The sequence below is a fragment of the Protopterus annectens genome, chromosome 11.part0 (assembly GCF_019279795.1).
Source record: "Protopterus annectens isolate FY-2018-M chromosome 11.part0, PAN1.0, whole genome shotgun sequence".
Lineage (NCBI taxonomy): Eukaryota > Metazoa > Chordata > Ceratodontiformes > Protopteridae > Protopterus > Protopterus annectens.
This window is the reverse complement of record NC_056745.1, coordinates 814,375,584-814,403,295: the sequence shown is the minus strand read 5'-3', so window position 1 is coordinate 814,403,295 and position 27,712 is coordinate 814,375,584. Positions and strand designations below refer to the sequence as shown.

General features: G+C 40.3%; 1 protein-coding gene across 1 annotated transcript in view; it reads left to right on the top strand.

Annotated features, from left to right (window-relative positions):
* The window catches only part of PIK3C2G (phosphatidylinositol-4-phosphate 3-kinase catalytic subunit type 2 gamma), a 1,120,359-nt gene that overhangs the window by 1,080,495 nt on the left and 12,152 nt on the right, over positions 1–27,712 (top strand). The window contains exon 21 of the mRNA XM_044087254.1: positions 13,582–13,707. Within this exon, the coding sequence (XP_043943189.1) occupies positions 13,582–13,707 (126 nt within the window). The remainder of the gene's footprint in view (positions 1–13,581; positions 13,708–27,712) is intronic.

Here is a 27,712-nt window from a genome sequence, read left to right as displayed (position 1 = left end):
ATCATCCTGAATATTTTGGTGTCCAGCATCCACTCATGTGGATCCGAAAGGTTTCTGCTCAGACTGTCTGCCAGGAAGTTTTGTTTCCCTGGTAGAAACTGAGCTTGAAGATCCAGATTGCAAGCTAGAGCTGTGTTCCATAGATCCATGGCTAGTCTGCAAAGGGGGTAGGAATGAGATCCCCCTTGCTTGTTTATGTACCACATAACTGTAGTGTTGTCTGTCCGTATTAGCAGTTGTCCTGGTTGTAAAAGATTCCTGAAGGCCAATAGAGCTTTCTGAATGGCTAACATTTCCTTTAAATTGATATGCAGGTGCTTCTGATCCTTTGCTAAAGGCCCTGCAAACAATTGCCCTGAAAATGGGCTCCCCAAGCATAATCCGAGGCGTCCGTGGTTAGAATCTGAGTGGCAGGAGGCAGACATAAGGGTTTCCCTTTGTTTAGAGCACATGCCCTGGACCACCAAAGAAATTCCTTTTGAAGGCAAGGAAGGACAGAGATCAGTATGTCTAAACTGTGGCAATGCTGAGACCATACACTTTTTAGGTACCATTGTATTTTCCTCATGTGTAGTCTTGCATATGGTATGAGAAGGATGCAGGAGGCCATTTTTCCCAAAGCCTGCAGGAATTTCCTTGCAGATAGTTGAGTTAGAGTTGCCAATGTTCTGAAAGTTGAAGCCAGCTGTAATTGTTTTTCGGATGTCAGAAATGCCATCTGGGTTGTGGTGTTTAGAAGTGCACCCAGAAAAGTTATCTGTTGTGATGGTGTCAAATTTGACTTTTTTATGTTTACAGAGAATCCCACGAACTTGAGGAGGTTCTGTACAAATTCTAGATGCTGGAGTAAGACATCCTTGCTGTCTGCCTGAATTAGACAATCATCCAGATAAGGGTAAATTTGAATTCCCTTGAGTCTGCAGTAAGCTACTACTGGAGCCAGGCATTTGGTAAAGACCCTGGGCAGTAGACAATCCAAAGGGCAGCGCAGAGAATTGAAAGTGCCTCAATCCGGCCTTGAACCTGAGGTATTTTCTGCGATCCTGCCTGATGGAAATGTGTAAATATGCCTCCTTTAAATCCAAAGTTACCATCCATGCATCTTTGGACAGCATTGGAAGTAGCTGCTGTAGAGTAAGCATCTTGAATTTTGGAATCTCTAGAAAGGTGTTCAAGACCGACAGATCCAGAATGGGTCTCCATGAGTTTTGCTTCCTTGGGACAAGAAAGAGCCTTGAGTAAAAACCTTTTCCCATCTCTGAAAGGGGAACCAGCTCTATGGCATTCATAGCCAAAAGAGCTTCCACCTGGTTTAAGGCCTCCATCCATTGATGTTTTGGAAGGTCTGGTCATCTGTTTGGCCTTGGCAATGTATGAAAATGGAATTTGTAACCTCTTAAAACCACATCCAAAACCCATTTGTCTTGGGTTATTTGAGTCCAATTTTGATAAAAAAGAGAGAGTTTTCCTCCGAGAGGGGCTTCCAGGCAAGAAGTTCCTGTAGACAACAGAGGGAGTCATTGAGTTTGTTTCCTTTGAGATTGTGACCTGTCCTCTCCTCCCCTAGGGGTGGAAGCAGTCCACTGTCTTGGTCTATAAGCAGCTTGTGTTTGAGGCCTCCTCTGGAGCCGCCTATATCTACCCCTCTGAGGCCTGTCTGAAGTGGGAAAGGACCAATTTTTTGAAGGCCAATTCCTGCTAAATCTAGGTGGCTGTACTTGTAAGAAATCTTTAACTGTTTGCATGGATTTCGCCTTATCCTCCATCTTTTTAATCACCTCTTCAGCTTTTGATCCAAACAAAACATTATGCTGAACAGGAGCATCCAATAATTTAGCCTTTACTTGTTCAGGTAAATTTTGTTCCTTTAGCCATGCATGCCTTCTAATGACTGTGCCAGAGGCCGCAGCCCTACAAGAAGCCTCCAAGGCATCAAATCCACAGTGTAAACCATGCTTCCCAACCTGTTCAGTGGCATGCAATAAGTCATGTAATTCCTTATCATCTGCACAGGCAAAAATGGAAGTAAGATTTTGTTTTAAGACAGACAAGAGAAATTGCTGGTATTTAAACATATGAAACTGACAGTTTAAAGCCCTAATGGACAAAGTAGCAAAAGTGTACACCTTTTTGTCCCATCTTTCTAAGCATCGAGAATCCTTTTCAGTAGGAATGGGATTTTTGGCAGAAGCGGCCCTAACTCCCTTAGGACCCTGAGAAATGGTTTCAGGGTCAGCAGAAGGGTTCTTGTATAAAAACTGATGGGAATCAGCAACCCTGTAATATGTATCAGGCTTAATAGGAGCAGAAGGAAAAGAGTCAGGGGTTAAGTTAGCCTCTGAAAAGGCATCATCCACAATATCTAAAACAGGAGGAATAGCCAGGGGTCTATGTTGGGGAAGAAGAAGAAAATCCCTCAGTCTTTTCTTGGATTCCGAATACTCCTGTCCTTCCCAGTGGAAATGTTCCCTCATTTCATGCAAAGTTTCCCCAAAAGAGAAATCCTCCGGGGGAGAAGCTGAAGGAATGGATTCTTCAGCATCAGAATCCTCATAAGGAGGGAAAGAATATTCCTGATCAGAAGAAGAAACTGAGGAAACAGAAGCCTGATCAGAGGAATCATAATAAACATCCTGCCTTGGCCTTTTGTCTGGAGGGGGATGAGAACCCCTAATCATAGTAAGTAAATCCTCCGCCATCTTGAGTAACTGTTTCTGTGACTTGGGAGCCAGTTCAGAAGAGGCCTGTGTTGAAGTCTTTGATTTAGAAGGAGTCTTTGCCTTTGTCTTTGGCTTTGCCTTTACTAGTAGCTGAGTAGGCCTGAAAACCCCTTCGGAAGCCGGTACCTGCACAGCGGCTCTGGACCCATCCGAAGGAGCATTGTCCGAAGGTCCAGCAACAGAAATATTTAAAGGCCTGGTTGGCTCCTCATGAGAGTCCGTTTCGGCCATCGGTTCTGAAATGGCCAATGACAGGGGCTGCAAAAGCGCCTCACTGATGACGGCCGAACCTGAAGCTGGCTCCACTTGTGCGCTATCATCAGAGTTGAACCTCGGAGGCCTGTCTTTATCCTTGCGACGTTTGTGAACTCCAGTAGCCGGGACCGTATCCGACGACATTTTGTAGTTAAAGCGCCTACCGAAGTAATGAAAAGCAAAATCGTACCTTCGCTTAATTGTACATTGATTGAATCTAGCACAAAACCGACAACTAGCTATATCGTAGTCAGGGCCTAAGCAAGGAATACAGTAAGAATGAAAATCCTTATGAGGTATTTGCTTCCCACATGAAATGCAATTATTAACTTTTTCTGACATCGGAGTGGAGCAAGAAAAAAGTTTCCCCAACGGGGTACTTAGCTTTGAGTGGAGAAGAAAGTCTTCGGACCGAAGAATATCAGAAAAATTCATCAGGAGTCAGCCGACCGGCACTTGCGAACTGCTATCACCGCACGGCAAGAAAGACTGGAGAAGATGGCATCAGCTGTCAGCTTTGTACTCCTGGCGCTCTGACGTCAGGGAGCATGAATGAACAGCCGACGCCGGACCCAGACTTTGAGATTCTGGCCGACCGAGGGCTGCCTGCCGGCAGGGGAGAACCCTACAGTCATGACTGCAACAGTGAAACACGATGAACATCTGATTTATTACATTACAGGGGACATAAGATTGACAACAGGAATCAAATAAGGTTGACAACTACATATGGTAAGAATACACAATCCTTTATGAATATTATCTCCAGGCATTGGAATATTCTACAGGGTGAGGGTTTGCTTGCGGATCTGTTGGGAGAAAATTGTTCTTATTCCTTCCGAAAGAGCCGATCCTTGGGGTCATTATTTAGCCACTATAAAAGGTGGCAGGATCAGGACAAGATGCTGGTTCAGAGAACCATTACAGGGGATAAATTGGTTGGTTGCAGTCCCTGTGGCCATTGCTCACATTGTTCAAGGGTCTTTAAAACTACAAGCTTTGGCAGTAAAAATACTTCAAAAGTGTATGACCTCTCCTTCTTTGGCAACTGTAGTACAAATTGGGTGATCTATTTGGCTATTTGTTCATGCCATGCTTTTTATGTGGGACAAACATCTAGGCCGCTGAAAATGAGAATTAGTGAACATATGAGTGATATCAGGAATCACAAACAATCCAGTGCATTGTATAAACACATTTTCTCCCATACGACTGGCATTTTTAGATTCACTATCATTGATTGTATCATAAGGAAAACAAATGACAGGGCTGCTTTACATGAAATATTAAACCTAAAAGAAAAAAGTGGATTGTTAAGCTAGGGGCGCTGTTTCCACCTGGCCTTAATGAGTACTTCTAATTAAGGCAATTAAGCTTTTGTATTGATGTATAATGTGCCTTTTGGCTAATGTATGTATATATATTGCTGGAGGGAAATCTCACGTTTTTTCTGCTCACTGAGGAAGGCTGCATAGCCAAAACCGGTCTGAAGTTAATTTGGTTATTTTGTATTTTATGTGTATTTTATAATACACTGTTTTTCACACAGAATTTGTGCTGGCTCCATTTATTTTTTGGGTATATTGTTGTTTGGGCCGTTGCACTAGCCGTACTGGCGGGTTGGTTTGCTGTTCGGTTATTTCTATGTTTCTACACAGGATTGGGGGGGCACACCTGACTGTGACTACATTTCTATGTAGGATGGGGGGCACACCTGACACTTGTACACATTTGCTAGGACTGTACTGGTATGTCGGGTACTCCATTTAAGTCTGCAGTCTTACCTATCATGCTGACTAGAGGCATACCAGTGTACTACAGATCTTAGCTTTTAATTACCTACGTATTAGTTTCTGACTTCGTACCCTTCAGAACTGACATCCCATTGCCTGACCTTTTGTAGTCTGTCTGTGTAGGCCTGGGGCGGGAGGTTACCCATAGGCCTCATTCAAAGGCCATAGCACAGCCTTTGTTTGTGTTTGTCTACACCTGTCCTGCTGGCCGTGACTGTTTTTGGGTATGTGAACCCGCCTGACTGGCATGTGTGAGTCACTTACCTTGTGAGTGTCCCAGTACTGAGGGTGGTGCTGCAGGGCTGCCTATGTCGGGTGCACATAGTACACTCCCTACACATGGTTAAGCACAGGTAGTGTAATGTTTGGCATCCCTTTTACTGTATGTGAGAGCCAGAAAAAGGTGTTATTCCCTGGGTCCCTCTTGTGTCAGTGTATGTGCTATGCATTGCCTCTTTGCCAAGCCCAGGGCATACTGGGCACACCTCCTTCTGCCTACTGGGGCAGGCACAGGTTGTTCCTCCTCCAAGTCACTCTGTACCAATGCAGGCCTTGGCAATGGTGGGGGACTGTGTGGCCCTGCCTTGTGCTGTTACTGCTGCAGCTGTTTCTGCAGGATCATATTGTGTAGCATGGCACATACAAGGACAATTTGGGTACATGTAGCTGGTGAGTACTGCAAGGCTCCACCAGATGCATCCAGGCACTGGAACCACGACTTGAGCACCCTAAACACATGGTCTACTATAATTCTGGTCTGTGCGTGTACCTCATCATGGAGTTCTTGTTCGGGTGTGTGTGCATTTCTGATGGGCGTCATCAGACACGGCTCCAGTGCATATCCAGCATCCCCCACTAGGTGATGGTCAGGGATGTCCCCATTGGCAAATCTCTGGTACAGCTGCGTCAGATGCCAGATGTTAGAATTGTGATAGCTTCCATGGTAGCCAGCACACACATTCATTATTATGCCCTGGACATCACACTCGACCTGGCAGTTGTGGTGCTTTGATGCATATGTGCATGCAGTCTATAGCATCCACTTCCTGAAGGTATTCTGCTATTTGGTGGAACAGTTGCATATTGCTGGCCAATGCCCTGTGGGTATTGGGGAAATAAAAGTGCTCACTGACATGCTGACATGGCATCCAGGAACTGGTGGAGTACCCTGGATGCTGATGCCTGTGAAATCCCCATCAAATCCCCTTTTGGCCATTGGAAGGTACCTGTGACTAATATTCATAGGCCTACACATACCTTGCTATCCAATGGGATGGGTTCCTCACTGTTAGTTTTGTGTGTCAAGTGTGACCGGCACAGCTCAACAGTTTGCTGTAGGAGGTCCCTGTCCACCCTATAGCGCTCCACTATCTCCAGCTCATGTAGCCCATGGTAGAGTACCCTGGGTCTGTACACTCCTCTCCGTCTCCTCACTGTCGGTTGGTTGACAGCATTCACCTCCTCACCACCCTCAGCCTCCTCCACAAGTTTTTGTATGATAGCTATTTAATTGCAGCCCATATAATTTTGCTGTTGTGAGTGTTAAAAGTTCCCCACTTGTTTACAATGGTGGTGTAGAGTGTGGGAAAAACCAGAGGGGAAGGTGTTTGCATAGTTTATAGCAGTGTTCTGGCCTGGGCTGGTCTGCTGCCTGTGTAATTGGCTAATTCTGATACATTTCACCTGCTAGCTAAGCTAGTTCTCTTTGATTACCTTCCTACTGCTGTTTTTCCTTCCCATTGCCTTCCTGTTTAAGCCCGCGTGCGCGCAGAATGCTCAAATGTGCACACTGCTGCTATATCCTGGTTTAACTACTTTTTTCTTCCTGTAAAACCTGGTGCACAGCACGCAAACCCGCTTAGGCTTTGTAAAAAATGCTAGGCAGGTTTAGACACCCCCCTAGCTTAGCTGTACTAAGCTAGGAGCAAATCCAAGCCACAGGGCTCCAATCCGCTTACAGTATTCCTGACACCCCCCCCCCCATGATGTCAACTAACTCCTAGGCTTGCACCAAGCTATTCCTCCTCTTACACTGTTGGGACTTGACTCACATGCTGGGGGAAACTGGGATTCATTATCCTTCCCCTCATTTGCAAAGGATTGCCTGCTAATGCATAGTTACATGTCTCACACTGAGCCTCCCCCCTTAACAACCACTACTCACTGGCCATGTTGTCTTCTGCCTGCTATTGACTTGCATGGCAGAATACTGATTTTAGTTAGAAAGCTTAATTTAAGTTAATTTTGTTATTTTCCCCTCGATCCTGTTTGCGCGCCACTGCCCTATGCTTAAACAGCTGAGATCGGCTAAAAAAAATAAAAGTTGATTTCTGTATTTGTTTTGATGTTTGCAATGCCAATGGCCTTATACTTGGCCATTGGCATCTTTACTACATGATATGCGGCCTTTATTTGTAGGTGTCACTGCTCCGTTTTGGATTTTGCAGATATGTACTCGGTTACTAACCGAGTACATTTCTGCAGATAGCACTAGTCCTGCATGGACTGTTGCAAGCTTCCTGGATTGCAAAATCACCTCATTTGCATAGATTTCTCCAGCAAATGGGGTGATTTGTATACCAGGGCTTAGGCCATGCAGGATTAGTGCAGGAGCACTCCTGCATGCCCCTGCAGGCTGTTCCTGGATTGCACGGCAGACATATGGTCTGCTTGAGCCCCTGCACTGATCTTGCATGCTGTGCAAGCTTTCAAGAATCTGGGGGATGTTTGAGTTTCAGAGCTCATACCATTCAGAAAAATTCATGCCAGACAAATTCTGTTACTCTAGCAACTTTTTAAGTTTATAAGAGCAACATTTAACATCTGTCCTTATTTTTATGCCTTTGTCCCCCCATTATGTCAGGTTTTGTCCAGATTTCTTGAGCTAAGAGTTTAAAAGGTGTACTTGTGTCCCTCATCAATTTTTTGATTTTCTGGTTAATCACTGAGGATAACAGGCAGTTGTTGATAACAGACATCAGTGTTTATATTTCTTATCATTTAGAAAATGAAATTTGATGCAAAAGTTGTTGTTCTATTGCCTTTTTAAGTAAATTAGAGTACTATTTAAAATGTGACCTTGATTTTGGTCCATTCTTCCTCCTGTACATTATTATTTTTGGCTTTATCCTAATCCTTCAGCAAAGAAGTTGAGTGCTGTGCTGCCCAAAATATCTGGGTTATCACTGCAAGTATCTTAACAAAAATACCCTTACCCCATGCTATAGCCAATGGAACTCCAGCTTCTTCTCACACCATGTACAGATGAAGTACCTTTCACTTTATGCTTCAGTGTCATGGGCTTTCTATACTGTTCTACCCATGGAGCAGAAGCCTTGCAACATTCAAGTGGTATCATTTTTTTTCTGAGTACTTTTTACTCCTCTTGCATCATCTCACTGCCCCACTTCCATTCCCTGTTTGCCAGCCTCTCCAAAACACTCCCAAACAACCTCCATTATAGGCCGGAGCCTTGTGGATTCTAATGGGTATTTTGTCAACTTACCATCAACCACGGGATATTTTTACTTAGTGGCCTAGACCATTTTTACACCTCCTCCATTTTTTTAGTGTTTATTTCCTTTTATTTATCATTTTGTTGACTGGATTAGTCCCAATCTGAGTTACCACCAACTCAAGTAGATGGGACCTTAGTTTAACATCTCATACAAAGAATGACACACTCAGGAGTGCAATTGCCCCATAGTGCTGCACTGCAGTGTCAGTAATCCAATCATATAGAGTGTGAACAGAACCTACAGACTTCTGGTCTTCCAGCAGTAGTATCAGTAGTTACACCCAGGGAGTGGGTATGCAATAGGAATGTGTGGTGTATCATCCCATCTTTGCAGCATCTAAAGCCAGGTCCACCACCCTGCACCTCTTTAGACTGCAGTCTCTGCCCACATTATTGCAGGGAATATCCACATAAGTGCCAGCCTTTCCCAGTATGTAAAAAACATCAGTCCCTGCAATTCGATCTGTCATCTGAGCCATTAATCAGACCAAAGTTGCCTGGGTAATCATCAGGTCTTTATCCCACTATGCCAGGAGAGTGGTTGTATTAACTATAACATGACTTGAATTGTCACGTCAACTGCCCTGTAGGACCCTTGCCACACTGCAGGCATGTTTTCTTTTAACAAGGTCACCTTGGGATTGTTATACATCTGTTTCTGTATTTATTTATTTATTGTCTATAGCAAATAAATGCCATGGTTAATTGGTTTAAAAATAAATAAATGCATAACTAACTAACTAACTAACTAACTAACTAACTAACTAACTAACTAACTAACTAACTAAATATATACACATTGCTATATCTGAATGCATGTGTGTGTGTGTGTGTGTGTGTGTGTGTGTGTGTGTGTGTGTGTGTGTGTGTGTGTGTGTGTGTGTGTGTGTGTGTGTGTGTGTTTTAATCTCTGGTTGCTGTTGCTTTTGTCACATTCAAAGAAAATGAAGACCTCTTCAACCCAGGGCTTGCCCCAGTTCCAGTGAAAAGCAATCACACTGGCTTCCGGGCACTTTCATAACTGTCACCAAATTGACAAGACACTTGCATGTGTGGACGTGATGATTTAGAACTGCAAATTATAAACATTCACTCAGCTGTAGCATTCAGAAACCTGTGGACTGTCAGTTCATTACTTGAAATTATGTAGCTCTTGTGGTGCTGCAAACTGTGTAGGTGGAGATGGGTGTGGCCATTAGGCAAAAATAACTTTTGTTTTATTTAATACAAGGATTCTGTGAAACTGGGAATCTACATACTAGAGAATTTGTTTAGTTACATTTAATATACTGCTGCAGTTATCACTGGGAGATGTTATACATGAAATACATATACTAAAGCAATAACTGACGACGTGGTGTGGTATACTGGAGATTTACCCACGGTCGGTGTGGTTTAATCACGAGGGTGAAGCCTGAGTGATTAAACAAAGGCAACCATGGGTAAATCTTCAGTATACCACAACCATGGATTCGGTTATTGCTATTATACAATGACATTATTTAAGAAAAAAATACTTACTTTTCTTAAAGAATGTCTTTGTATAACGGCGGACTAATCTTCTTCCGCCGGTTGTGGTATACTGCTTCTTCATTTTGATGTACTGCGCATGCGTATGGGACTTGCATTCCCATGCATACCCAATACATGAATGCTTTGAAATGGAAGCAATCGAGAAAAGAAAGTCTCCGTTGCTCCGTTTTCTCTTTTTTTTTTTTAATTGTAAAAAAAAAGGTTTTGGGGCACTTTATACCAATGGAAAAAAAGTGCGGGTGACCGGACCTTTTTCTGTTGGTATATTGTGGGATTTACAATGGACACGCTGGTTGGGCTGGGCCAATCAGCGTGCACATTTTCAAATAGTAATAGGGAGTCAATGTATAATAAAGGATTACTAATTGCCATCTTTATGCCACATAATGTGGGAATGGAAATTGCTGATCTGGCTTCCTGTTTGCTCATGGATTATCTTTGGTCTGTGTTTATGAAGTGCTCCTGTTTGGTGGCTTTTAATTACAATTTATCCAAATACAGGGTTCAGCTGTTTTTTTGTATAGTTGCAATCTGCAGTCTTCCAGATGAGGGGTCATGTGACAATAGACAGAAGGTTATTTATAAACTGATTATACTGCATATTGCCTTTGTAATAGTCAATAGTGCAGTGTGTTCTACACCAACTCTGTCCTAGCTACAAGGCTGGTATCATTATTGAAGCATCAGGGTAACAAGATTGAATTTAATTTTTTTTTCGCTTTTTCCAACCATTGTCTATGGATCAGCAACTCCTTTTCGTTCAGTCAGCCTATTTTTTCCACATCACCAGGGCAAGAATCAACCAAGAGAGGTCATCATTCAAACAGCCATCAATGGTGGATTATTTTAGGATTTTACTTGAGACTTAATCTCTGTGCATACTCCAGACATAATGCCAGGAAAGGGAAATGAATTAGGCTAACTGCACAGGACATCCCCTTATTTCTACTACAGTGTTTCCACTGAGCAGCCCCACTATCCCACCCCAAAGCATGAAAGGAGGCTGGCATGGTCTCCACCACAGAAATCATACTGCCCTGTGTGTCTCTGAATGTGGGAACCCTGTTCTGCCCCCCCCAAATAGGCAACTAGGCAATGCCCCTTAAGCTCCTCCTTTCCCACATGATTGCCCCACAAACAGGGTTGATAATGAACCCATGTCACCTAGGTCACAGTTAGTGCTCTTCTACTGTGTGCTAAAAAGTTAGGGTTAATTTAGAACTTTATGTTTTAGCATACTCACCTTCCTGTTTTCTCAGTTTTCATTACATAATTTGTTGTTTGCCTACTTTTCATATTGGAAGTATTCTGCCTATTTGCCATGCTTGTTTTGCCAATTGACTCATCTAAAGATTTTGTAGACTTATCAGCTGGTTTGTTTTTATTTTATCAAGAAAAACAGTTTTGTTTCTATTGCCAAATGTTGGCCATAGTGGTGATGAAATATTTTTATATTGCACAACTAAGTGTATGGCATCTAAGCAAGAGGTCATTATCCCACTGTATTCTGCCCCTATCAGACCAATAATAGCATACAATGCTCCATTTGGTATGTACGTGACCAGGCATATGCAGCAATTAGAGTGACCGCAAAGGTTCTTTACGAAAAGAATACAAGGTGTGACAAACCTGCCTTACTCAGAGCAGCTTAAAGCTGTTTCCCTCTACCCAGTCTTCTATACAGTAGCTTGCTGAGGGGTGATCTACTGTATTTCTGGCTTTCAAGGCATCCACAAACACCACACTTAAGAATCTTGTACATACTTGTAAGTCAAATAGTACAAGGACTACAAAGTCTAGGGACTTGAATTTTATCTCTAACTTAAACAGAACCTGCTGGAGAGACAGATATGTGTACCAGAGACTATCCCTCTTCTCTGGAACAGGTTTCCCAATTACCCAATTTAAATGCAACCTAGACCAGTGGATGGGAAATAGGAAATTGGGAAACTGGGCCTGGTAGCCATGTCCCTTATGGACTTAGATGGCTTATAAATGCTTGGCCTTCAGTGCCCTATTTGGATACAGGACATTGTTATTCTTTTGGGAAAGCATGGTTAGGCTTAGAAAGCCCCCCCAGTCTGTTAACCTAGTAGCAATCTATGAATCTTTGAATCCATGAACTATCACCACAAATCCTATGAAGCTACAAAAACATTATTACCCACAACAAGCATGAAAGTCAAGCAACAAGCAAGTAAAATGAGGACATAGTAATGTCACAGTATAAATTATACAGGATAGTATAACTACAAAAAAATAGAGAGTATTGCAAAACAGAATTTGTTTGCTCAGTCATAAAATATTGATTGCATTATAACTAAAGCAGAAAATGAGAACTCTGACAGAAAAAAATGGAAACACAAGTGATATCACTTATAGAAAAAAAATAAAATAGACTACATACAAATGTATACATGCATCTGAAAAAGTTAATTCATAACAAGGGTTATGTAGAAATATAGATGTCTCACTTCAGGGGTTATTTACATTTTAGAAAAAGTAATAATATCTTTAAGAACTAAAAGTCTCATAAGGCTACAGTTCCAAAATTCATAAAGTCTTGTTTTCTTTTTCTTTAGTTGGGCAAGAAGAGTGACCACCGGGGGGTACCAGCATAAAATATATAAGTCATTATACATAATTCAACACTGACAAGTAAGGGATGAAGAAACAGCCAAAATAAGGGAACCAGTCATGTAGAGTTTCAGAACTAGTATAAATTCATGGATTTGATCGCACATTTCCATTTCTGTCAACGGCTTTTTGGGGTTATAACTATAAATCATGTTATCCAGAGTCTTGAAGACTTTGGTAAAGGTAAACTAAAAGGATGAAATGGGGTAGACTAGACTGCTGAAGTATCCAGAAATGTATATTGAATAGTGACTGACAAAATCAGAGGCTACTAACTGGGAGGTCAGAACCAGAACTAGTAGATGACAAAGCTGAAGGCAGTTCATACAATTCACACACTATGGATTTGAGGTATAAATAAATAATCTGTGGTTAGGGAAACAAAACCAATAAAAAAGAATAGGAATTGCTTAGAGAAGCCGGAAGATTCTGCAGTACAACTATAATGGCGGTGGTATCTGAAATCAGAGTATTCAGTGAATATGACATGTGCAAAATTAATTTATGTCCATTTACCTTCTATCTCAGCAAATTAATAAATTGCATTATGCTGATGCCTTGGCTGGCAAGAAAACTGGATAGATAAAGGGACTGATCAACATGTGAAAAGGAGCATCAGAAGGGGTTTAAGCAGGGAGGAATATATGACATAAATACAAGTATTTCCAAAAGGCCATTTTTTTATTGGCAAACAGAATGTACTAAGCAGATGCTGCAAGAAGGCTAATCTCAGTCATGTTAGAAACGTATGCTCTGTTAAGTCTAAAAAGTTGTTGTTCTTCACATTATCAAGGAATATGCAATAGTGCTTCCAGAGAAGGATAAGCAAGCCCACACTGAGTCAACAGTGTTAGAAGTATCTAATCTACTCATTGGCATGTTTTGTTAAAAATAAAAAACAACATCAATATTTCTGATTTCTGCTATAGAATCACAGCCTGTCAGCTTCTGATCCCTTATAAATGAAGCTGCATTTGTTATTCTATATTAATGATGTAACAGACCTTTTTTGTGTTCCATATTTAACTACTTAAGCCACTAATTCTTGTTCTGCCTTTTGTTTTTACTAATTCTTGTTGTGCCTCATGTTTGTATTAATTCTTGTTGTGGCTTATGGTTTTTAAAGGTATCCTCAGATGGTTCTGCTCCTGATGCATATGTGGAAATTTACCTTTTACCTGATACAGAACATATAACAAAGAGAAAAACAAAAGCTGTTCCAAAATCTAGAAATCCTGCCTATAATGAAATTGTAAGTATGTTAAAGTAGTGGGGATTATTTATGCATTGAGAGGAATATAACTTAAATTTCCTGACCTTTACATTTTCTTAACAGTATATTTTCAGATTCTGACAGATTTTTACATGACAGTTTTAATTTGTCAAAGGTCTCTGCTTAATCATGTGCGGTTCTGTTCCTTAATATGCACACAAAGGAGGATGTAATACTATACCTTATTACTGTTTCTATTTCTAATGCAGAAAATGCTAAACTCGTTCTAATGCTGGTACAATTAATAACAGAGTTGTTTTACATTCAGTTATTACAGTATAGCAGGGCAGACATTCCAATAACTCTGCTTGCTACAAGAAAAAAATCAGTCGAAGACTAGCTTTAGGTTCTAAATTCTATAGTAAACACATTACTCTTTTTATAGGCAAGCACAATTGCTATAAATATGGAATGTTAGCATGGACTACATTTAAGTTGTCTGGATGAGGGAAAATGGCAGTACAGCTGAACACCACTGCAATCTGTATGAAATGATTGTTGTGTACCTAGCTGCTATATACTTTGAAAAAATTCACATAGAGACCAAAAATGGCACAGCCTGGGGGCTTCTTATTATTAAACATAGACTGAGTATAGTGTGAGTATAAGACATGAACTTAGTGACTTATATAATAGTAAGTAGGCCTATTTCTGTAAGGTTCACTTACTTAACTGATTACACACAGCATTGCCTAATTTGTAGTTTAAACCAATTTAATATTTCATGGGGGTAAAACTGTACTACATCATTGTCCAGAAAATTGTTCATCCCTGAAGTGGTTTATTCAGTACTGAGATACAGTCACATTTATGCGAAAGATCAGTATGGGTAGCATTAACTTCACTACTCAGTAGGTCAGACATTGAGGTGGTTTCCTAACTCTTTGTGATTTCCTTACGTCACGTACTGACTCTTGGGTTGTAGTCACATCACACTGTTCATAAGTCTACTGCTCAGAATAGGGGACAAGTCATGACCAGAAAATGAATCATACCAACACTATCACAATTCCAGAGTGCAGTATCTGGAGTCGTCTCCACAACATTGTATTGCCCTTTATCCATCAGTGGTGCGAGTCTCATAAGGTAAGCATTTATGCTGTAGTAAATCCCTAAATTAACATCGAACATTCAATTTCAAACTGGACCTGTTTTTCCATGATAATTCCTGAGATCTACTTTGGACCTATTTACTCTCTCTAATAACTATAGGCTGACAATATTATAGTCCGACTCTGAATTCTAGCTTCATCTGCCACAGGCAAACTCTTATGCTCACCAAACAGTGTTAGTAATATCTTAGTCTAAAGATCAAAACATTAATTCTTTCCACATTTGACAATACTTTACATCAGATGAAAGGGAATGGTCATGATGTTGAATCATTGTACCTATTACACAGGTAGAGTCATTACAAGCAAGTGTTACAGTAACTGAAGAAATGTAGAAACCACCACGAAGATAAAAAATATAAAATGAATTTATTGTAGATCAGAAAACAAGCGCTTTCACGCAATATAAATTGCGCTTCCTCAGGTTATAAATTACAAAACCAAATGAGTGCTTTTATACCAAACGCATTGCCTTTCAATTAGATAATTGAAACAATCATTAAATAAGCAACCAAAGTGCTTGTTTGCATAAAATAAGAATTCAATATTGACGTCACAAGCAGTCTAACACAATTAAATGCAAGCAACCTTATCATCATTCAATGACACCCAGAAACAAAATTTTAGAATGTAAATAATATTGATGTTCATTAGATAAATGTCTTTTTAGAAGCAAAATAACATGAAGAATATTCACACCGTAACCATCTAGATATTAGTAAAACTTTTAATAGGCACTTACAGGAAGCTATGCCCATGTTTAGAAAGCCTAATGCTGAAGTTGCCAATACTACTTGATTGTACAATAAACACAATCAAATAATTAAGGGCTAACAAACCATTAGCTCAAAGATTCATGAATCAGGAAATGTTGCCCATATATGGCTGGAGGTATAGCCAAAATACTTATATAGAGTCACCGTAAAATAAAAGTGATGACAACAAAACAAAAAGTATGAAACAGCTTTCATTTAGCACAATAATGGTTATACTGCATGACGTAAATATGAAAAATGTAAAAATGCAAAAAGTGCAGAAATATATAAAAATATATGAGTAAAGATATATATCAATCATAAGATTTCATTCATCCAAAAGTTAAATAATAACAGCATGAAAATAGTGCTTTTAATTTAATCAACGCTAGCTAAAAGCTAAAAACTCGTGTTAATTATTAATGAATATAGTACATTATTATAGTAATAATAGTTACATTAAAAACGAAAATATTGAATAACTCCATTATTATTTAATATTATTCTAATTCATTTTTATTTTTATTTTTATTTTTAAATTTTGACAAACACGCTTCTATCATATTGTTATGTACCAAGTTGCGCTATAATAAGCACACAAACTAGTGGCTAACAAGCATAAGATTAGTATACCAAGAAGAAGCTATTTTTATTTTTATTTTTAAATTTTAGCAGACATGCTTCTGGCATATTGTTGTATAACAAATTGCGCTATGGTAAACACACAAACCGAGAACTAACAAGCATAAAGTTAGTATACCACGAAGATAGATATGAGGCGTCTTTCAAAATTGGCTTACATAGAACATACCATAATTCATTTTAATATATCTAAGCAAAGAAACATGTCCAAAAGTACTCCCTATAGGTATTCTCACTTAGGACAGGATATATACAAACCTATGCAAAGTTTATATGTCTGAGTCAATAGGACTATAATACTGTTCATAAAACAAAATAGCAAAATGGCAGAAAAACTCAGCAACAAAAACATAGATATTATAAAAATTATAAGAATTCGCATTAGACATGATCGCAAGAGGATACAAGGTACATGATACATTATAGTCCGACTCTGAATTCTAGCTTCATCTGCCACAGGCAAACTCTTATGCTCACCAAACAGTGTTAGTAATATCTTAGTCTAAAGATCAAAACATTAATTCTTTCCACATTTGACAATACTTTACATCAGATGAAAGGGAATGGTCATGATGTTGAATCATTGTACCTATTACACAGGTAGAGTCATTACAAGCAAGTGTTACAGGTAACTCTTGGCTATAGCGTATCAACACAGGACAGTATTTCTTTAAATTTTAATAAAGCTCTCTAGTCAAATCATTTCTTTTGCTGACAGAAATTACCTTTCATCATCTTCATCAGGGGGGGTAACTGATTTTGGCTAAGCGTGAATGTTCTGTAATAGTTGATCAAGCCAAAAAAAATGTCTGAACACTTTTACAATTTTCTGTGTGGAAGTAACTTTTTCCTTTCTGAAAGCATCTCAGATTCTGGTCTGTGGTTTAAGCTACTAGTCCATAATCTTAAATATCTCTCTTTCAAGTAATCAGAAAACCCTTTACCTGGACAATGCCATTACGTTATTTCAACATTTTCTATTATTCTCTGAAAACTATAGTACTGAGCATACACCAAATGGTAGCATGCTATATACACTGACACATTTATGCATATAGTTCATCACATACTTTTAAGAATTATTACCAAGTAGTGGTTCTTCATATTCAGCATCTATAATTGCTTAGGATACCAAAGTTACACCATGCAACATTACCATCAGCTCTTCCATTTGAGGGAGAAGATATGTCTCACTGCTCACAATCAAATTCATGATCATTTTCTACTTAGCACAAATGTATATGACATCACAACAGGAACAATCAGAGCTGCCCTTTTGCAGTACTTCAAATGGCAGGTAGGTCCTTCTCTGAAGCCTCTCAAGTTCTTTATTATTTCCTCATTGCAAAAGGTAAAACTGTACTTACGTAAAACTTAGATGACACAAACTACTTCACCAAAATGATGGATTTTATACCACACACTGTTCCAGTTTTATTAAAATATAGTTCCTCATGAAAATAAAGCACTTTCTGCACTGACTGTGATATATATATATATATATATATATATATATATATATATATAATATACACACTGACTCACAAAATAATTTCTGCTTCCTTTCCTTCCTTTTCCAAAATGTCTCTTCAGCTTTTACCCTAATTTAAGGCAAGTATTCTTTTTACATTTTGTAACATATTATGTTATCTGACCCACTAGCTTATGTTCTGGCACAAATACATTTAACTATATGCAAGAGGAATATCATCTAGAAGAAGGGTGGCATTTCCAATATCCTGACTTTTATCATCTGCATTTTGTTCTAATATCACATCTTAAATATGATAAATGAAATATTTTTTTCTATCCAGAATGATGTTGCTATAACAGTCACAAAACCAAGTATATGGAATTCTTAATTTTTGTTCCTTATTTTCTCTGAATTCATTTTACTACAAGTTACTGCCCTGGATCAAAATACAAGGAAAATTAAAAATGTGCTTAAGGGACAGATTACTTTTGATAAGAATAAAGCTATAAATAAATGACCAACATTTCTCTGTTAATACAATATTATAGCTTCAACTCAGGCAACATTCTGTATGATTTCCATGTAAACCAGAACCACAACTAAATTTTTAGTATATTAACTAAATATAAATACTGCCTAGACTGTATACTAGTTTAATTCTGATTTGGCAACTAAAATTAGCAAAGTCAGTTTTAGACTAACACTCTAATTTAGGGAAACTCTTAAATAAATTAAAGATGCATCAGTGGTGAAGGATTAGCACTATAAAGTGTCTTAGAAATAGGATCATTCAAAGTAATATTGTTTCACATTGTATAGATTCATAGGTTTTTAGGTTTACACTAGACTAAGGACCACCAGTGTCTTTACAAGCCAAGTTGTGCAACCCAATCCAGTTTTGTCCTTGAGCTCCTTGGACTCGTATAATGTGGGTTATGTTAGTAAAGTGGTAGCTAAGGGTCATGTATGTGTGGGGAGGTATGTTCAGTTGGAATTTAATTTGCTTACTGTCAGCCTTTGTCGATTAGACACTATGGGGACCAGACCAGGGGTGAATTTGTAATTTCCCATCCAATGATCAAGGTTTCTTTTGAATAGGGTCAGGGATGAAGTTTGCTTCATGTAGATGGGGAGCTTATTCCATAGGGCAGAAATCCTACAAGACATATATCTGTCTCTCCATCATATTCTATTTATGTCAGAGGCAACATTCATACCCTTGGGTCTAGTGTTTCTGGTGATGTTTGTTTTGCAGATGTGCAAGAGATCCATCAGAGTTGCATTTGAGGATGCCTTATATACTAGGCATAGATCACCTCTCAGTTAAGGCAATCTGTTTAAGACAAGGTATTCATACCCTGGATTCTGTTGATGAGGAACCTTTGAGGGCATTCCAACTGTTGCAAGTGCCTGGTTAGGTACATGCCAAAGGCAGCAATGTACTCTGTAACTTACTTAGACTTGGATTCCATACCCTTGCTTATCAGTTGTGTGACATAGAATGATTTTTTTACTGTCATAGCTATGTGTTGGTTGAAGGCCAGATTACTGTTTACATATGTTCCCAGATACCTAGCTATCAGGCCACCTCTTAGGGGTGTTTATCAATGGAGTAATTAACTTGCATAGATAATTTCTCAAAGGGCACAGCTATGCATTTCTTTACATTGACTTTCAATATGTAGCTCTTGCACTAGTCATTTGTTTGTGTCAGACCCTCTTGTAGGTGTCATGGGGAGAACCTTTGATAGCTGCCAATTTGCAGTCCTTTGAAAACTTGGTGAGCTAGAGACTTTTGACATTAGACTTGACATGTGAGATTCTGTGTAGTTTGGTTATTACTAAATGAAACTCTAATGATACTGCTCTCTGTTGGCATGCTCTGGCCAGTTAGGTTCATGCATATAATCCTGATGGGATTAGTGGTACTTCCCATTTATTAACCTATCATGATCTGAAACTCATCATCTAATTTCAAGAAAAACAATTGCTATGACAAAGTTTAGTCTAGAGTCAACCTTATAATTATCTTACCTTTTTTTCTGAAAGTTGAAAAAAAAAAACAATTGTTTTATAGTCAGTTGATTAAGATAACATGTCTTATTTAAACAAAATATAAAGGTCTTGAAGGCTCTGTGCACTTCCTTTACTTTATTAAAACTTAATATATAAATCATTTTATTCATATTTAATTTTAACTATGCATCTGTTTTTCTCTGTATAGGACCTATAAGTTTCATCTATCAATTATCTTTATTTTAGCTTTTTCTATTCCTAAAATATATAAACATTGTATGTATATAAACAACTGTGTGCAATTGCTACATGAAGAATGTGTAAACCATATTTGTTATGCTGAACATTATCTGCCATTGTTTTCTTGAAAACAATAAAAAATGTATACTTTATGTGTTAAGGAAAACACCTTTCTGCAGATAGTTTAATCATCTCAATCATAGGAGACTAAGTATGTGAACATAAACATGGTTATGTACTGGCAATTCATGAGTGACTGCTTTTTTGGATAAGCTCCTACAAACACTTAGTTTCATAGTTTCATAGTAGTGTACTAGGCTATCTGCCCTGGGGCATTTACAAGCCTAGCCAACAATGATGTGGCTTACGCCACCCCGTATTATATAGTTGCACCTCTCTAGTAGTGACACATGTGGGACCCCATTATTTAGTAAACTATACCTCTGTCTAGTAGTGACACTGAGGTGACTCCCGGGGTAAACTTACGATCTCCCATCCATGCATCGAGATTTTTCTTGAACAGTGCCAATGAAGGGCTCTGTCTCACATGAACTGGGATTTTGTTCCAGAATACGGGTAACCTCTGTGTTATGAATCTATCCCTCCAGCATGTTTTATTCATATTTGTGCAGAGGTTGAAATCTTTATTCGGTTCTGGTGGATCTGGATTTTTGAGATGGAGCATGTCCATCAGTTCTTGGTTGGACATGGCCCTATATGTTAGGCACAAATCACCTCTGAGCAGGCGGTATGCTACTGAATAGAGCTGGAGTTTCTTTAATCTAGCTGGATAAGGCACATGTTTGAGACCCATGATCCTCTTGGTGAGGTACTTCTGGGGTCTTCCCAGTTGTTGCATGTGCCGGGTGAGATACATCCCAAATGGAGCATTATATTCAATCATGGGCCTGACAAGGGAGGAATATAGAGGTACAATGACCTCCTTTGATCTGGATGAGAATCCCTTCATGATGAGATGGGCAAGGTAGAATGTCTTTCTGACCACTTTGGCAACATGGTTGTCAAAGGAGAGGTCACTATCGACTTGAGTCCCCAGGTCTCTGATTACTTTTTCTGTACTCAGTGGGTTATTGTCTATGTGATAATTTGTGGGTACTTTGTTTTTCCCAAAGGGGATGACTATACATTTTTTGGCGTTAAGTTGGTGTCCTTTATGAAAATGGACACTCCCCCTCCCTTTGTGGTTCGGCCTGGAACTTGAGGCCAAAAAGCATGATATGAGGTATAGCCTGGTAGCGCTGGAGTGCTCTCAGGAGCCTTGAACCAGGTTTCAGTTACTGCACAGACATCAATGTTCTCCATACTGAGAAGTGCTTCGAGTGCCTGCATCTTGAGATTTAGACTTCTGGCGTTGAGCAGCATTACCCTTAATTTTTTCCATTTTGTTTTTACGGAGGTTGATTTGTCTTTGAGCATTGCCTAAAAAGGCACTATGGGGTGGCAAGAGCCTTGGCCAGTATCCGGAAGCCCAGTGGTGACAGGTGCAAGCCATCCCTTGGCAACGCTGCTTGTCCAGCATGTCATCCCAGGCTGACAGACATTGGATCCCCTAGAATGACACCAGTGATTAAGCCAATTGTTAAAACTGATCATTTTGTCTTTGTACTGAGGCATCATTCTTGGTGAAGGCAGGATGCTGATCAGGGTCAGGGTCATACCAGTCTGGGCTACATAATCGAAGAGCTCCTCAATGTCTCTTTTCATGTAGTCCAGGGAGGTACGTCTCAGGTCATTCACACCAGCATGGACAATGACTGCATCATACTTGTACTTGCTTTGGAGTGACCTGAGTGCGTGTGTAATGTGGTGGATTCTAGCTCCCAATAGGCAGCTCACCGTTACCCTCTCCTTATTCAGCCTGGTAAGTGGAACGTCGGTGTGTCTGACTATAGAGTCACCTATTACTAATGTCTCTGGCATAGTGTTTTGCCTTAGGGGCTGTGATTGTGTGACACACCTGTTGTTTGAGGTATATGTTGTAGGTGTTACATTTTGTGGGGGTGTATTTCTGGGTGTCTGCTTTGGAGGCCTCTGTTGTTTTGGTAAGTTTTTTATAAGAGCCTCCGAGTATGTCTTTGTGTTGTTATGTGTTTGGTTTGTAGTGGTGGTGGTTTTATGTGTGATCGGTTTTGCTTCAGGTGTGGGTACCTTCTCCTCCTGTCTGGTCTTGCCAGTCCTGAGTTGAGAGAGTTCAGCCTCCAGTCTGGCTATATAGTTGCATCTCTCACAAGTATTTGTGTTAGTAGGAAGGAGGAGAGGGTTGTCTGTGTACTCCTCTCCGGTCCAGCTGGTGAATCTGGGAATCTTGAGGCAATGTTACAACTGCCTCATGTACACAGACAACCCTCTCCTCCTCCCAACAAATTCCAACACATGTGAGAGATGCAACCATATAGCCAAACTGGAGGCTAAGCTCTCTCAACTCAGTACTGGCGTAACCAGTCAGGAGGAGAAGGAAACCACACTCACTACAATTCCAGTCTCACATAGACCTACCACGACAGCAAACCAAACACATAAACACACAAAAACATACTTGAAGGCTCTAAATAAAAATCTGCCTAAGCAGCAGAGACCTCCAAAGCAGACACCCAAGCAACCGCTACCCCAAAACAAAACACATGCAACACATAGCTCACAAAGCCAGTGTGCCGAACAGTCACAGCCCTTAAGGCTAAACAACACACCTGATACACTTGTAATAGCTGACTCTATCATCAGGCACACTGACGTCCCACTCACCAGGCTGAACAAGGAGAAGGTCACGGTGAGCTGCCTATCGGGTGCTAGGCTCCGCCACATAACACAAGCACTCAGGTCACTCCAAGGCAAGTACAAATATGACTCAGTCATTGTCCATGCTGGTGTGAATGACCTGAGACGTACCTCCCTGGACTACATGAAAAGAGACATAGAGGAGCTCTCTGGGCATGTAGCCCAGGCCGGTATGACCCTGACCTTGAGTAGCATCTTACCCTCACCAAGAATGATGCCACAGTATGAAGACAAGATTATCAATTTCAACAATTGGCTTAAGTATTGGTGTCATTCAAAGGGGATCCAATGCCTGTCAGCCTGGGATGACATGCTCGACAAGCCCGATGCTTCGCTAGGGACGGCTTGCACCTGTCACCCTGGGCTTTGGATATTGGCAAAGGCTCTTGCTACCCCATAGTGCCTTTTTAGGCAAGGCTCAAAGACAAACCCACCTCCATAGGTATCACAAGGGATAAGAAACTAAGAGTAATGCTACTCAACGCCAGAAGTCTAAACCTCAAGATGCACTCGAAACTCTCCTTAGCATGGAGAACATCGATATCTGTGCAGTAACAGAAACCTGGTTCAAGGCTCGAGAGCACCCCAGCACTACCAGGTTATACCTCATACCATGCTTTTCAGCCCCAAAACTTGGACCGAACCACAAAAGGAGGGGAGTATCAATATTAGTCAAAGATACCCACACCTCCAGGTTGGTGGCACAGCGAAGCATCAGAGACTATCCATGTGCAACTAACAGTGGGTAAAACTGCCTTCCAGTTTATAGCCTGCTACAGACCACCCTCCCAAACCCAGGAACCCCACTCGGCCTTCCTGAGAACACTGGAAAATATGAAGGTCTCTCCAAACACCATTATATTGGGTGACTTCAACTACCCAACCATAGACTGGGAGCATTACTCTAGCTCCAACACCCTAGCCCAAAGGTTCCTAGAATTTATAAACTCAAATGCTATGGAACAACTTGTTACCTCTCCTACAAGAGGGGAAAACATACTGGACCTGATCATCACCAACATGGGGACTCTATGCTCCAGACCAGAAGTGTATCCCTCACTGGTAAGATCAGACCATAAACTAATCTCACTGGATATTCACATCCCGACCCCACCCCATGCCCAGAAAACCACAGTGAAAAACTTCTCTAAAGCAAATTTCACACTCCTCAAAACCGAGGTGGAATCCTTCAAAGCCCCCGGGCCTCTGGATAATACAGCCCAGACCACAAAATCCTTTATAAACGCATTCTATGAACACCTTCAGGAATGCATGGATCATGCAATCCCAAATAAAACCAAGACCCAATCCTCCAAAGGCAGACGTCCTGTATGGTGGACCCCAGCCATAAACAAACTATACAATAGAAGGAGGAAGCTACTACATGACAGAGCAAAATCCCAAAAAGGGAAGGCATCTCTAATCAGTATTAGCAAAAAACTACAGGCACTCATAAAATCGTCTAAGGCCAGCTTCGAGAGAAAAATTGCACAGGACACTAAGGATAATCACAAGGCTTTCTTTAGTTATGTTAGGAACCTGGGTGGGAATTCCCAGATATGCTCAGAATTAGTCCAAAATGACAAAAAATACACCGAACCCACAGACATTGCCAACATCCTAGCTGACAGGTTCAGCACAAACTTCTCCCCCCACTCCCCACCAAAAGGGCTAATATCTATCCCAGCAGAGTGCTGCCCCCCCTGACATCTCAGATGCTCAGGTAAGAGCTGCCCTCTCCAAAGCAAGAAACACAGCATCAATGGGACCAGACGGTGTCCCGGCTGCCTACATGAACTCCAAGAAGAGCTAAACCCAAACCTAAAACTACTGTTCAATCTCAGCCTTACTACAGGATATGTACCCAAAGAGTGGCGTACAGCAACAGTGGTCCCACTCCACAAAGGTGGTGCCTCAACGGATCCTGGAAACTATCGCCCCATAAGTCTCACTAGCTTGGTCTGCAAAGCTATGGAAAGGATCATCATGGACCTTATAAATAAAGATATTGGGGACCTACAGACACTGGATCCTACCCAGTTCGGCTTTGTTAAGGGCAGATCCTGCCTCTTAAACCTGGTCAATTTCTTTGAAACAGTCACCAAGGCCATTGACGAGGGGAAGGTGGTCCACACAGCCTACCTGGACCTCGCAAAAGCCTTCGATACAATACCCAATCGGGCATTATAGATAAGCTCACCAGCTTAAATATAAACCCCTATGTCACTAGATGGGTTGCAAACTGGCTCAAGGACAGAACCCACATGGTTAGAATAGCTGGAGCCATGTCAGACTCCAAACCAGTTACAAGTGGTGTCCCACAAGGCTCAGTCTTGGGACCTCTCTTGTTCGGTATATATTTCTCGGAGGTACAGGCCAACATGGAAGGACTGTGGCTGACCAAGTTCGCAGATGACTGCAAACTGGGCACCATAATAGACTCTCCAGCTGACACAAGCATCCTCCAAAAGGGCCTCATAGAAACAGACAACTGGTGCCAGAGCCATGGCCTCAAGCTAAGCGCCAAAAAGTGTATAGTCATCCCCTTTGGCAAAAACAGTGCCACAAATTACCACATAGGTGGTAATCCATTAAGTACAGAAGAAGTAATTAGGGACCTGGGGACCCAAGTTGATAGCAATCTCTCATTTGACAACCACATGGCCAAAGTGGTTAGAAAAACATTTTATATAGCCCACCTAATCATGAAGCGATTCACATCTAGATCAGGGGAGGTCATCGTGCCTCTTTACTCATCCCTCATCAGGCCCATAATTGAGTACAATGCCTTTTGGGATGTACCTTACCAGACACCTGCAGCAACTGGAAAGACCCCAAAAGTACCTCACCAAGAGGATCAAGGGGCTCAAACAGATGCCGTATGCTGCCCGGTTAAAGAAACTCCAGCTCTACTCAGTGGCATACCGCCTGCTCAGAGACGATCTGTGCCTGACTTATAAAGCCATGTCCAACCCGGAATTAATGGACATGCTGCACCTCAGAAAATCCAAATCTCATCGAGCTACACGCTCGAGGGACTTAAACCTCAGCACTGAAATAAATAGGACATGCTGGAGGGACAGATTCATAACCCAGAGGCTCCCTTCACTCTGGAATAAAATCCCAGTCCAGGTTAGGCAGAGTCCCTCATTGACTCTCTTCAAGAGGAATCTTGATGAGTGGATGGGAGATCGTAGGTTTACCCTGGGTATCACTTCTGTGTCACTGTTAGACAGAAGCGCAGTATACTAACCTCGAAAAAGGGCATAGCAAAGTTAATTTAAAATGGGTGGCGAAAGCCATACACACTCTGGCTAGGCTTATAAATGCCCTAGGGCAGATAGCCTAGTATGAACCTATGAACCTATGAACCTATGAGACAATTGTAACATTGTCTTAAGATTCCCAGGTTAACCAGCTGAACAATAGAGGATGCTAGTGGTCTACCACTCGACATACTAGAATATTATAAGGAGTGCTGTGCCTTTAAGGGAAGTGGGTATTCACAGGGGGTAGTGGATGGCTGTAGTGCTTACTTTAGTATAAGAGTGCTTACTTTATTATAAGAGTGCTTGCTAAGACTAGAAGTCCCGTAAAAAAGTGCTAATATATACAGCTAAATAGACTGAGTAGAGCTTTCTAAGTGAAAAATTGAAGAGCAGACTTGGCGGAGCCAGAAATAGTTTAAACCTGTATAACCGCTGCTGTGCTATGTGCCCAACCACAAAAACGCCCTGAGGCGGATTTTTATACAGGGAACTTGAAAAGAGCTAGAAATGGTCCAAAGCAACCAATAATAACCAATGAATTTGATCCAATCTTTATTTTCGAACACAGGGGAAGAACTACCAAAGTGGTTCAGAAAACCAGGGAAAAGAGAGTTTCAAACCATATGAAATACAGATACATAATTTGTCACATTTCTGAAGAGACTACGTCTTACAGAAAGGTTTGTCTTATTCTCTCATTCAACAAAACCATTATAGATTTCAGATTAACACTCAGGAAATTAAATCTTAAATATATTATGAAAGATATTAACAATTTCACACAAGGAGGTCCTAAGAAAGCTAGTACCTTCAATCCACCACTAGTCACTTCAAGTTTTTCAAATATGTGAGGAAGCTGAGGAACATATATTAGCTTTCCTCAGATAAGTGAGGATTAAGAATCATGATAAATAGTCATGGAAAATTCACAATATATAAACTCAATGGAAGCTTTGTTAATGGACAAACATGTCTATCAAGAAGATTGATACAAAAGTTTTTAAGATTAGATACTACTTTATTTGACATGTTTAGTCAATATGAAATAGATTATGCAACATATAGTTTCCTATTAGTTGAATTTCCTAGATGGGAAACATTTTGGTATCCCAAAACTACAAAAGATCCCCTTTCATTAATGTAAAATTCTCATTTAGATACACTTTGAATCCAATAGTACAATGTTCTAAATATTATTTAAAAGACGGCATTTATTGGAACAGCTTAGAGAATTACAACCTTCAACATCTGAATTCTTTCCTGGATGTAATCTTACTTGTATTGATCATGAATTTGGAATTGAACATTTAAGACAATATTTGGTTGCTAACACAAGTTTAAGTAGTACTAGGTTAACACCATTTGTAGTCTGAATGTGTACTACAAACAACTTTCAAATTCAATGAAAATTTTATAGGCAAGTTTGTGTGTGGCAAGTAGCTTTGACTATTTTTTTTGAAATCTTTAAAGATCATCTTTTCAATAGATGATGTTTTCATGAATTTGTTCATATTTGAACAATACTACAATTTTAATATTCACTGTTGTGAACTAACATCAATTTTAGATTTACAAGTTATGATAATGTACTTAAAATTTTCAAGTCCATATACAGAAAATCTACATTTGCAAATCAGTATTACACAAAATAGTATACCCCTACCACATGAAGAAAGGAGT